Below are 12,434 nucleotides of genomic sequence, written 5' to 3' on the forward strand. Positions count from 1 at the left end.
AATGTCAAAGAAAATAAAGCTGATAAAGAAGGAAGACAATATAATATGTAAAGAAAATGTGAAAGTAGTTGTTTGTTGATATATGCTGGTCCACATTGGGTATATACCGTGTTTCCCCGAAAATAAGCCCTAGCATGATTTTCAGGCTGCTCTGTAATATAAGCCCTACCCCACAAATAAGCCGTAGTCAAGTTTGTCAGCTGAAAAGTAAGGCGCCTAAGGCCAGGTTTATACTTCACGTGGCGCAAGACAGAAACAAAATCTCTGGACGGGGTATCAGCTCATCGCAAGGTGAACACAAGCACACACATACACTGGCGTCATTGTGGCTTCACCAAATCCCCAAACCTTCAGGTCTTTGGATGAAAAACTGAGCACACTGTGGAAACCCACCTGGAAAACATGCAAACTCCAGGCAGGGATCACAAGGGACATGACTCCCTGCGAGTCAGCGGCACTACCGCTCTGCCACCGTGCCACTCCATATGTGTAACTATTAGCAGTATTCATTACTTAAACAAAGTTAACGATTTATCTGAAAAACGCAACATATACATTTTAATGCATTTAATCATAAAAGTCATGTCAAGTATAAATCTAAGAATCTAAATGTGCAGAGAGCTGGAATATTATACATTTAATGTGTTTTTTATGGCGATGCTGCTTGCCACTGCTGTCAGGTCAGGACGACGCCCCAAAATCGCGTAGCGATTTAACAACTGGGTCTGTTTTAAGAGGACGTTTACAACAGTCTACTTTAATGACAAAGTAAACTAAGGGAATAAAGAGGACACTTAGAGTTTAAAGCTGAAAGTTCCACTTTAATCACAAAATAAATAGACATTTTCATTATGTCTTTATTTTTTGTTCTCTGTGGCTCAAATACGGTGCCATACATTCTGATGGTATTGTAAATGTGCAAAAAAAAAAAAAATGGTGTTACTTTCAAAATATATCATGTCATTACTTTGAGGAATATGCGACGCTTGAAAATCAAAGCACCATGAATGCATTAGTATGTCGGCATTTTGCTTCACCACATCAAACCCTTCATCAAACATCAAAGCATGCACATCGATCCTGGAGGATCCTAAAAGCGGCTAGACTAGCAAGAAATTCAGGCAGAAATTCAGTGTTTGAATGCGGAGAGTTATGACGATATTCCAGAAGATGACATGGCTGTATTTGGATAAATGTGTATTGTTGTACATGAATAAATATAAGATATCCCCTGAAAATAAGCCCTAGTGCATCTTTTGGGGTAAAAATTAATATAAAGACCCCGTCTTATTTTAGGGGAAACACAGTAGTTATTTTTTGGCCCTAAACATAGATGGATTTTGACACCTCTGCTGTAGTCAACTAGTAGTTCTCTTTCTATAATTTATTTAAGCTTGAATCGTCTGTATCATAGACTAATAGTGCCTCCAGTAATCCAACTGAAAGTTGATCTACTTCTGCTGAGGTGTTGAACTCTTGGCCCCAATAATGTTCGTTGTTAATGATTTTTTTTTTTTTGGTCCCTTTATCGTTCTTTTCTGTGGATATGGAGTTACACCATAATATTTACCCTTAACTCAGGATAGGTTAAGATGAGTTTGGTTGTTTCACAATTTTTGTTTTTCTTCTTCTTCTACTTGTATTTCCCATTATTCAGATTAATAAAAAAGGATCGCAAAAAGGAAAATGAATGTTATGCTGGGAAATAATTTTACTGCTTTTCATTTTCATCTTAAGATTCCTCCTATTATCAAAGTAAAAGAAGTCAGAGGCCTGTTTCTTACCTTTTCGCTATTTCTTCACTTGACAGTGTTTTTTCATTCTTCCCACCTGAAATTAAAACCATTGTTTGATGAACAGTTACACTCTGTGAAGCACTGTCCATAGAAACGTGTAATCATGTTTAATCTACACCATCCTTAAAACAGCAAAACAAATACATACATAATAGACTGTAAGGGCAAGACGTATCAAGTACTAGAGAATAAAAACCTCACATAATTATTAATATTAAAATTACCACCTTTGATATCTTGCAAATCAGATTATATAAAGTTTGATAAGATTGTAATTATCCATTTGAAATTCAAAACGAGCAATAATTCAAACAACCCTTTTATACTGCATTGTGCTAAAAGAATAAAGAGAAACTTCACTTTCCGGATATTCTACCATCCACTTTTTGAGCCGGTTTTATCCTATTATGGTGCAGAAGAACCCTGTGATGATTCCAGCAGTGAAGAGTGCAAGAAGGAAGCAGCCCTGGACCAAAAACCTCACTCAAACTCAGACATTCACCTGCGCTAATTCATGTGGGGCTTGTTAAAATTCACCAATAAAATGGTTTTATGCTGCTGGAGAAAACCAAGGGAGTCAGAGAGAATTTAGAAGAGCGTCGGGAAAACATACAAGTTTTACAAATAAGGTTTTCCAGCCAGGATTCAAATTGTGGCCCAAGTGTTACAAGGAAGCGATGCTAACAAAAACCCCAAATGAGGCTCATCACTTTTAAATAAGAAGTTAAGAACAGATGGTAGTTACTATGGCAGTTGAGCCAGATGACCGGGAGGCAAACCTCCTGTAGTGCAAACAAAGAGCAACGATTCAAGGTTTATTTTACCAGAGAGCAAAAGACAATTGGAATATTAGCCTTTACATTAAAGTAAGAAAGTAGAGTAATAAACTGAGAAAAAGGAAAAGGCATCCTGTGTGATTAGTCAAGCAGCAAGAAATGCAAAATAAATCAGAACTCTCAATAGCTAGCAAACAGCCAGCCTCTCTGTGTTATGGATTTGTCTCTCTTGCATCTTGCATTCTACGCAGGTATCATATTTCTATAATCCTTATGTTTATCAGTAAACTGTATTACTCTGCTTCTTTAAACAAGCATGCTTCAGGTACCATGTTATTAGTCTAATGGCCAGAAACCCCTCCTACAGAGAAAGGGAAGGAAAAAAAGTGGGGAGCCTTACCCAATTAATTAATGACTTGTATTGGCAAAGGAAAATAATGACAACCAACCACCCGGACCCACTGGACAAACATTGGAATGGACGATGCGGTTATCTCCCTGCTCCACAAGGCTTATCCACACCTGGACAAAGCTGGCAACACGTTGACGATTATGTTTTTGATTTCTCCAGTGCCGTCATTATCATTCAGCCATCCCTATTAAAGGGTAAGCTCAGTGATCTTCAGGTGGATGAGCCTAAGGTGTTTTGGATAATGGACTCTCTGGCAGGCAGACTGCAGTCTGTGAGACTCAAGGACTCTGTTTCTGACACAAATGTGAGTAACACTAGAACACCACGGGACTCCTTTTCTCTTCTTTTTTTTTTTTTATACCTCCGACTACAAATATAACACCAGGTCATGTCACCAGCAGAAATTCTGTGATGATTCTGCACTTGTGGGGTGTGTTGATAAAGTACAGGAGTCAAGTGGAGAACTTTGTTTCTTGGTGCAAAGGAAACTGTCTACATCTTCACATTAGCAAAACTTAGGAACTGATTTATTGACTTCCACCACACCAAACACCCACTATGTCCGGTCGGTCACTGTTCAAGGAGTAGATGTGGTGCATTGCTACAAGTACTTGGGAGTGGGTCTGTATCAATGTCAGGGTGGATCAGTGTTGAGACCGCATTTATTTAATGTGGGTAGCGACATCTTTCACATTTTCTATAACTCTGTGATGGCCAGTGTGATTTTCTACACTGTGGTGTGCTGAGCTGGTATCACCACTTCATGAGAGGCTCACTTAATTAACAAGTTAATTTAAAGTTGGATCACCTTGAGGTAGCAGTAAAGGAGAGACTTAAAACAAAACTGAGTGCCATTGTGAACAATGCTGCACATCCTCTCTCTGACACACTAACACGGGTCACTTTCCGCAGATAAATTATTCAGCAAAAGTGTGTCAAGAAATGCCACTGAGGTTCCTTTATACCAAGTGCAAGACACCAACCTGTACTTTGGCACTTCATTTCAGACCTATGTGGACCTTACATGCGAGGTTTTACAAAGTTCGTATAGCACTCCACCAGTTACTGACCCGCTCGCAACACTAAAATCGAAAGGTGTCTGTGAATGAATGATAACACGTCCTGTGACAAACGGACTCTTGCCATACACCTAATGCCCTCATCATAAGCTCAAACTCCTAAAGACCACGTATTGTGTAGAAAAATGGATGGACCTACATTTGTGGAGAAAAACAATAAACTCCTACTGCTCTTCGCTAAAGCAAGAACTATAAAAACTTTGAGCTGGAGCACGGAGCGCAAACAACGGGGTACGAAAAACGCAGGAAACGAATGCAAGAAATTAATAATCAGAGAACTGAAAAGTTATTAATCAGAGCGCGTTGAAATCCATATCAAAACTCACTTATTACCACATATAATACTAGAGAAGGAATCAGCCCAAGACATAAACACTAATGACAGAACGAAGGAATCCGACACACTGTGAGCTAAGACAACTGACACAGCTGGTTATCCTCTCTAGCATAGTTATTAGCGCCAGAGACATTCACTAACACACAAAAGATAAAGAGGACTTAAACATAAGCTGTAACCTCTTCGTGCCGCTGTGTCAAACCGAACTCTTCGCCGCTGCGTTTCCGCCATGCCCGTCAGACGACTGTGACCTTTCACCCGCGCTTTCACTACGTCATAAGTCTACGGCAAGCAGAGAGAGAGAAACATTGTCATTGTCCCGAGAGCGCTCAGTGCAGCGGATACGTAAGTAAACGAATACTAGGAATTCAATTCCAATGAGAATCTAGTTTATTGATTTGTTATTCTCGATAGTAGATGCTTACCGGGCGTTCAAACAGTGCAGCTGGGGATGCGTAAAGAATTAAACTGCGTGTTCTTCGGACACCGGTGACATTCTTTAGTACTCCTTCTACTTGTATCGCCCGTAAATCAACAGACTACTCTGTATTTTTAAAATTTCACAATCGGTTTTATTTAAGATCGATGCATTGTTTTCGCTAATTTTAGTCAGGATCAGAAAGAAAACAATTTATTATGCTATATGTGCGCATGTCGTGTTCGGCTTTTTTATAAGCTTTCCTTTAATGTTTGTTAATATATCACAAGTAACGTGTTAAACAACCTGGGTGACCTACAGACCTTTTTAATTAAGGCCTTTGGTAAGCTGATTAGCTCAGGATCTTCTCTCCGTCGTTGAAATGACGTTTGGATTCTTCTCCAAGGGTCTTGGTAATCCAAGGAGGACACTAGGAGATAAATACCCCGAAATCACATGGCACTGCCATACAACACACTGTGGCCCCAGCTCACGGTTCTGGGCCTTCTCAGTTTGTTTAAAAAGTGGGCCAAATATGTTTTACTTATATTTCTGAAATATTTTGATAATTAAATTGATGTCAAGATAAGGTGGTCATATTAACTTTTTTTGTAATTAATTTTTAAAAACTATACATCAAAAAGGGATTTCCAAAAAAAAAAGACCTTTACATATGTACAGCAAGGGCAATATACACCCACAGAGCAGATAATTAGGAACACTATACCAATGGCCCTGCAAGGAGATCCTCCAAATTGCAGGGAACACTTAGGGATTGGTGGCAGGATTGGCACTCCCATTCCAGTGTGGTGCTGAGGTGTCACCCACTGCTTGGCCTGCACACGGGTCCCAGTCTGGGTGGTTTGTCATGTGGTGGGTCTGGCAATGCACTCTATCAGCACATACTCCCAACTTCCTGCTCCTCCTCTATGCCAGTCCCGTGAATTGCCATCTTTTGCTTGCAATGGAGCCTCAGTTTTTCATGCTGTGGATTTCACAAGTTTCCTTTGAAATTCTGGTCCGTGTTGACATGACTGCACCACGCAATGTCTTGCAGATTTGTCAGCTGCATATTCATGCTCTGAATCTCCCTGTCTTTCACATCCCAAAGGAGTTCTATTGGGTTCAGACCCAGTGACTGGCAAGGCCACTGAAAAATGCTGAACTCATGACAACCAGCTTGAGATGAGCTTTGCTTTATGACCTGGTGTATTATCATACTGGAGGTAACAATTAGAAGATGGATAAATTGTGACCACGAATGACGCACAGGGACAGCAGCAATACACAAATGGACCATGGCAATCAAGCGATTATTGATTGGTGTTAATAGGCCAGTATTCTGCCAATAAGATGTTTCCCACACCATTACACCACCACCAGTCTTAACTGTTGTCACAAGGCAGGTTGGGTCCATGGATTCACGCTGTTGATGCCAAATTCTCGCTCTATCATCTGTTAACCTCATTAAAAATGGAGATTCATCAGACCGGGCTACGTTTTTACACTTTTCAGCTGTCCAGTTTTGCCGAGCCTGTGCCCACTGCAGCCTCAGCTTTTTGTACTTGGCTGACGGGAGTGGACCCTGCCTATCTGAGTCAAAGTTTAACTTGTTAGGCAGTCTCGGATGACCTTTCTGCTTACCACAGTTGTAAAGAGTGGGCACCTGAGATACCAATATAGCCTTTCTGTCAACCTGAAACAACCTGGCCATTCTCCTCTGACCTCTCCCACCAACAAGGCAATTCCATTCACAGAACTGCTGCTCACCGAATGTCTTCTGTTTTTTTAATCATTATGAGTAAAATTTAGAGAGTGTGGTGTATGAAAATCCCAGTAGACCAGCAGTTACAGAAACACTAAAACTAGTCCATCTGGCACCAACAATCATGCCACGGTCAAAATCACTGAGATTAAACTGTTTTCCCCAACCTGGTGTTTGATGTGAACATTAAGTGAAGCTGCTGACCTGTATCTGAAGGTTGTGCTGCTGCCGCTGCTGCTAAATGATTGGCTGAATAGAGAATTACATGAATAAGCAGGTGTCAAAAAACAATTTCCTCAGTGAGTGTATCTTACCATATCAATTGTTACAATAATCATTCATTTAATGGATCCAAATATTAGTTGGTCATAGAAAGCCTGTGGAGCACAGAAACAAACCCTGATTGGGATGGTCATCCTTCAAAAGCCCACTGTTATACTGGGTCAGTTTATCCTTGCATCTGTTATGGAGCTCAGTTCATTCAGTTTAGAGGGTCATGGGTAACATGTCCATCACAGAGAGCACTCCTGCATGCATCCACATTCCCTACTGGGGAACTAATTTTGAATTACATATTAATCTAACATGCTGTCGTTCGGTATATTGGAGACACATGAGATAGCTGTGGAAAGCCCAAGCATACATGGAGGCATTGCGCAGACTCCTCACAGGCATTTACCAAGCCAGCAAGTGAATGTGGCTCCCTGGAATTGTGAGACAGGAGTGTGCTCTATCATAAATTACAAATAAAGATGAATTCCTGTACATTCAATGCTACATAAAATGAAAAAGCCCAGTACAATAAAAGATGAGTACAGGATCTTCCTTACTATGGTATTTTAAGTGATTGGTTTAATGGTGAGATACACATGGAAGTGCCATTGAATCTAAAACAAAGTACTAGAGCCTCTCTAGCACTAAAGGGAAACATTTTTGCAAGCTATTTGTGAAGTTGTATGTTGTTTGACATTGCACTAATGAAGAGTACACATTAAACAACATTGAAAAGGACTGAGATGAAAATAATCCTGTGGATGTGCACAGTTTCATTGGACAGAGAGGTAGAAGAGTACAGTCTAACTAAAGGACTGTGTGGTGAAGAGAACTGGACGTGGCTGTGGATAAGTTTATACATACGTATTGTGGAACAATCCCCGGACACAGACAGGCAGATATGTTATTATGCACCACCACACGTGTATTTACAATATTTATAGTCTTATTAAAGTGCACCACAAACCCCACAAGTCCCCAAAGTCCAGGCCTCTCACACACTCTGCCTTTTCTCCTTCTTCAGGCTGCCTCCACTCTCGCTTCTCCTGCTTCGTCCTCTCCTCACCCGACTCCAGCTTCGAATGAAGGGAGGCGGCCCCTTTTATCCTCACCCGAATGTGCTCCAGGTGCTTCCCGGAAATCTCCCGCCGACACGCCCCAGTGTGGCGGAAGTGCCGGCTGTACTCCCGGAAGCATTCAGGATGTCCCTGCTTCTCTTCCCCCCAGCACTTCCTGGTGTGGCAGAAGTGCTGAGGTCCAGGCTCCCAAGGCATTGGGGCACCCCCTGGCAGTGACCACGGGCCCCTACAGGGTTGGGCTTCCAAGCCCTCTACCTGTGACCCCCAACACAACCAGGGTGGTCACCCCCTCGTGGTCTAGAGGAGGCGCAAGCCCTCCTCCGGACCTCCTGGGCGTCCCAGCTGGGTACCACCCCCAGCCGTCCGCCACAGTATATAAACCCTACAAACATATTTTTAGGAAGTCACTGCGCACTGGGGAAATTCAGAAGAACTGAAAAATGGCAAATATAAAAAGTGTGACCGGGAAGGTCTAAGAAACTATAGGCCAGTAAGCTTAACGTGCATCACAGGAAAATTAACGGAAGGAATTATTAAGGGTAAGATTGAAAAACACATGGCAAGAAGAGGCAGCATTTGGTCAGAAGAGGGAGGCAGGAAGCAAAAATATTAGGTGTGAATACACAATGGGAGGTCTTAAAATAAAAAGTACAGTTTATGAGAAGGAAAAACGACACTAAAAAATGATGGATTAAAATCTTACCATTCAGATTGATTTTTTTAAAACATGCATTCAGTAAAGTAAAACAATAAAAGAAGATTTTTAGACAGGAAAATTATATTTTGATTTGGTTGACTGGAGATCCTAAATTGATAGTGTCTCAAGTCAGTGCTCCTTTGATCAACTGGCACCTCATCCAGGGCTTATTCTGGCCTTGAACTCAATGCTGCTTTGCTGTTGAATTAAACAGGTCCCATAAAATGGATAAAAACAAAGAGCCAATGCATTCTATAGTAGAAATTCTTTTAAATTGTAAAACATAGCATTTTTAAAGTCATATAAATTTAACTTACTTCTGAAGATTCCAGGTATCAAAAAATAACCTAATAATAGGAAACCTATTGTTTTCCATTTCATAGCTTTATAATACAAGGTTCTCCTTTTTTTTATATTTTTTTGCAGTTGCTGATGTGATGTCTGAAGAGTTCCCTTCAGGAAGACGAATAAATGGCTTTAGATCAACTTACGGAGATGATACAGAGATGTGTATGTCCTTTCTTCATTTGTATTCTATTTATTATGGGTGGCATCCATTGTTAATATGAATTAATTTTTCTTACTGTAAAAGTTTCTGCTTTTGCACATGGAGCTTCTACACACGGCACATGTCTGTCCAAGACCTTAACAGTTAATGTTTGCTTTAGTGTTCAAATTTGCAGTGGTATACATGCTGATCAGTCAGTCAGGCTTTGCTGTTTTAAGCAGAACCTTTCATTTTTCTTTAAAGGATAAAGTTGGTGTGTTTCAAGTTGAAGTTATTTCTTCACAACCATTGTATATGTTATTTTGACACATAAAATTGTTTTAAAGTGAAGCATTTTTAAAAATACCTGTTCTTGCAGCATACAGTGGGACTAAAGAGTACAAGAGGTGAACAATAAAGTCTTAAATGTGTCTACTTTGAAGGAGCAAAGGTTTTGATTCAAGAAAATATGCCCTTCGTGTTTATGAGGCATCCTTGTGATAACAAAAAGAAACAATAATTATTTTATCACAGACTAGCTGAAATACCTGGCATTGCCCAGGAGGCAAATAAAGTGTTTTTTTTTTAATTGGTTGAGAAAAATATAATAATAAAAACACAACTTTAAAAATTAAAATAAATTAACAGAAAATGAAGACTCACTAATGTGCTTGTCTTGTATCATCCAGTTGATGCTTAGAACTGGCCAACCCTATTTAATTTCAAAAGTGGTCCTCAAACATAAAGAATGCTGGCAGTCACCTCCAGTTCGCCCTCTGGTGGTCGATCTGAGTGCCAACTGGATGATAACATGCATACAAGACCGCAAGATCACCCCCAAGGGCATTATGGCAACACCAACGAGCCCCCAGTGCCAAGCTGTACTTCTGTTTTTGCTTTTGTAGTTCCGTTTCTGCTGCAGTTATGTTCTTCCATGGCTTGTACCAACAGACAGATGCACACTCAAATAATATAAAAGTGAATGGACACTGCAAAAATATGTTTGTGTTCGTCCTGTGATGGACAGGTACCCTGGTGTTGTTCCTGCCTTGTGCCTGATGCTTTCTGGTGTAACAACAACATTTATTTATATAGCACATTTTCATACAAAAAGTAGCTCAAAGTGCTTCACATAATGAAGAATAGAAAAATAAAAGACACAGTAAGAAGATAAAATAAGTCAACATTAATTAACATAGAATAAGTAAGGGTGGACAGAAAAAACAAACAAAAAAAAAACTCCAGACGGCTGGAGAAAAAAAAAAAAAAATCTGCAGGGGTTCCAGGCCACAAGACCGCCCAGTCCCCTCTGGGCAATCTACCTAACATAAATGAAATAGTCCTCTTTGTATTTAGGGTTCTCACGGACGGACTTGATGATGATGGTCACGTAGACTTCTGGCTTTCAGTCCATCAATGTTGGAGCATCATGATGCTTTGAGTAGGTGGTGGTGGCGCAGGCCACCCGGAAACCGGAACCGGATAAAGAAACAGAAGAACTGTAGGCTCCAGCTGCCCCACAACACTACCCTGGATAAGCAGGTTAGGAAGATGAATGGATTATTATCATCATTATAATTATTGTTCCTACAATATACAACAATAATAAACTCATCCCTTGACATTGGCTCTGTGCCGCTCACTTTTAAAATCGCTTCTGTAACCCCAATGTTAAAAAGAGTCTGGTCTTGATGCTGACAATCTTAACAATTTCCGGCCTATTTCCCAGTTACCTTTCCTGTCAAAAGCTCTTGAGCATGTTGTAGCCTCCCAGCTCACCAATTACTTAACCACTAATAACTTGATGGAACCCTTTCAATCTGGTTTCAGGGCGCGGTACAGCTGTGAAACTGCTCTCCTACGGGTAACCAATGATTTGCTTATGGCAGCAGACTCTGGACAAACCAGTATAATAATTCTATTAGACCTCAGTGCAGCATTTGACACGGTCAGATATGACATTCTACTGTCCAGAATGGAGAACATGCTGGGTATCTCTGGCACTGCCCTCCAGTGGTTCAAGTCCCATCTGACTGATAGGCAAGAGTTTGTTAGTCTTGGTAACGGAGGATCCAGCTCGGCACCAGTCACACAAGGAGTTCCTCAGGGCTCTGTCCCAGGCCCTCTTCTCTTCTGTATTTATATGCTTCCCCTTGGCCATATTATTCATAGCTATGGACTTGCTATCCTTTTTATGCAGAGGATACTCAACTCTACTTCAATGTTAAAAGTGGAACTTCATCAGAGCTTTCTCAGCTCACAACCTGCCTTAGTGAAATTAAAACCTGGATGGAGCAGAACTCTTTAAAATTAAATTGCAACAAAACTGAACTCCTGCAAATTGGGACTAAAATGCAACTTAATAAAATGAGCTCCTTCCCAGTCCATCTTGGAGGTGATCTCATCAGACCTGCCTCTACTGCAAAGAATCTTGGTGTCATTTTTGATTTTTCCCTCTCTTATTCCACCCACATAAATCACATTAAGAAACTTACTTTCACCTCCATAACATATCTTGTGTTCACTCCTTCCTCTCCTTTTCTAATGCTGAGAAACTTGTCCATGCTTTTATCACATCCCGCATTGATTATTGTAACTCGTTGCTGGCAGTTGCCCCTTCTAATCTTATATCACAGCTCCAGCTTATTCAAAACTCAGCTGCAAGAGTCCTTACTCGAACCAGCAGCAGCGAGCACATCACACCCATTCTGCTCCATCTTCACTGGCTCCCTTTGTCTTACAGAATCGAATATAAAATCCTACTAATAACCTACAAAGCCTTAAATAACCTCGCGCCAAACTACATCAGTGACCTTCTCCATCACTATGTGCCTGCCCACCCACTAAGGTCCTCCGATTCTGGCAATCTTGTTGTGCCCCACACTAATCTACACTCTGTGGGTGACAGGGCCTTCAGCTGCATAGCGCCCAGGCTCTGGAATGACCTACCGAAATTAATTAGATCAGCAGACTCCATGAATTCTTTTAAAAAACAACAACTCAAAACTCATCTGTTCAGGACAGCTTTTAGCTCTACTTGACTTCATTACCCTTCTCTCAGTTTACCTCTCTGTCAAGATGTTCATGTAACCTGTATGTGTGTGTGCTAGACCATCAATTAGGTTGTCTGTTAGGCTTTCTCTGAATTTACTGTCTTAAATCTTATTTATTTGGTTTGTACAATGCTATATACCCTGCCATTCTTTCTTAAATTCTGTGAAATGCCTTGAGCATGGGAAAGGCGCTATATAAATAAAATGTATTATTATTAATGAAGAAAACATATGAAGAGATCAATCTTCTCCTACTATTTGT

General features: G+C 40.6%; 2 protein-coding genes across 2 annotated transcripts in view; one reads left to right on the forward strand and one right to left on the reverse strand.

The window, feature by feature from the left end:
- The window catches only part of rpap2 (RNA polymerase II associated protein 2), a 125,038-nt gene extending 120,362 nt beyond the window's left edge, over window positions 1-4,676 (reverse strand). The window contains exons 1-2 of the mRNA XM_039734428.1: window positions 4,580-4,676; window positions 1,785-1,830 (exon numbers count right to left, since the gene is read on the reverse strand). Of these exons, the coding sequence (XP_039590362.1) occupies window positions 1,785-1,830; window positions 4,580-4,631 (98 nt within the window). The 5' untranslated portion in view covers window positions 4,632-4,676. The remainder of the gene's footprint in view (window positions 1-1,784; window positions 1,831-4,579) is intronic.
- The window catches only part of glmna (glomulin, FKBP associated protein a), a 51,072-nt gene continuing 43,311 nt past the window's right edge, over window positions 4,674-12,434 (forward strand). Inside the window, exons 1-2 of the mRNA XM_039734429.1 lie at window positions 4,674-4,745; window positions 9,059-9,142. Coding sequence (XP_039590363.1) covers window positions 9,104-9,142 — 39 coding nt within the window. The 5' untranslated portion in view covers window positions 4,674-4,745; window positions 9,059-9,103. The remainder of the gene's footprint in view (window positions 4,746-9,058; window positions 9,143-12,434) is intronic.

Source organism: Polypterus senegalus, chromosome 14 (assembly GCF_016835505.1).
Source record: "Polypterus senegalus isolate Bchr_013 chromosome 14, ASM1683550v1, whole genome shotgun sequence".
In the NCBI taxonomy this organism is placed as follows: domain Eukaryota; kingdom Metazoa; phylum Chordata; class Cladistia; order Polypteriformes; family Polypteridae; genus Polypterus; species Polypterus senegalus.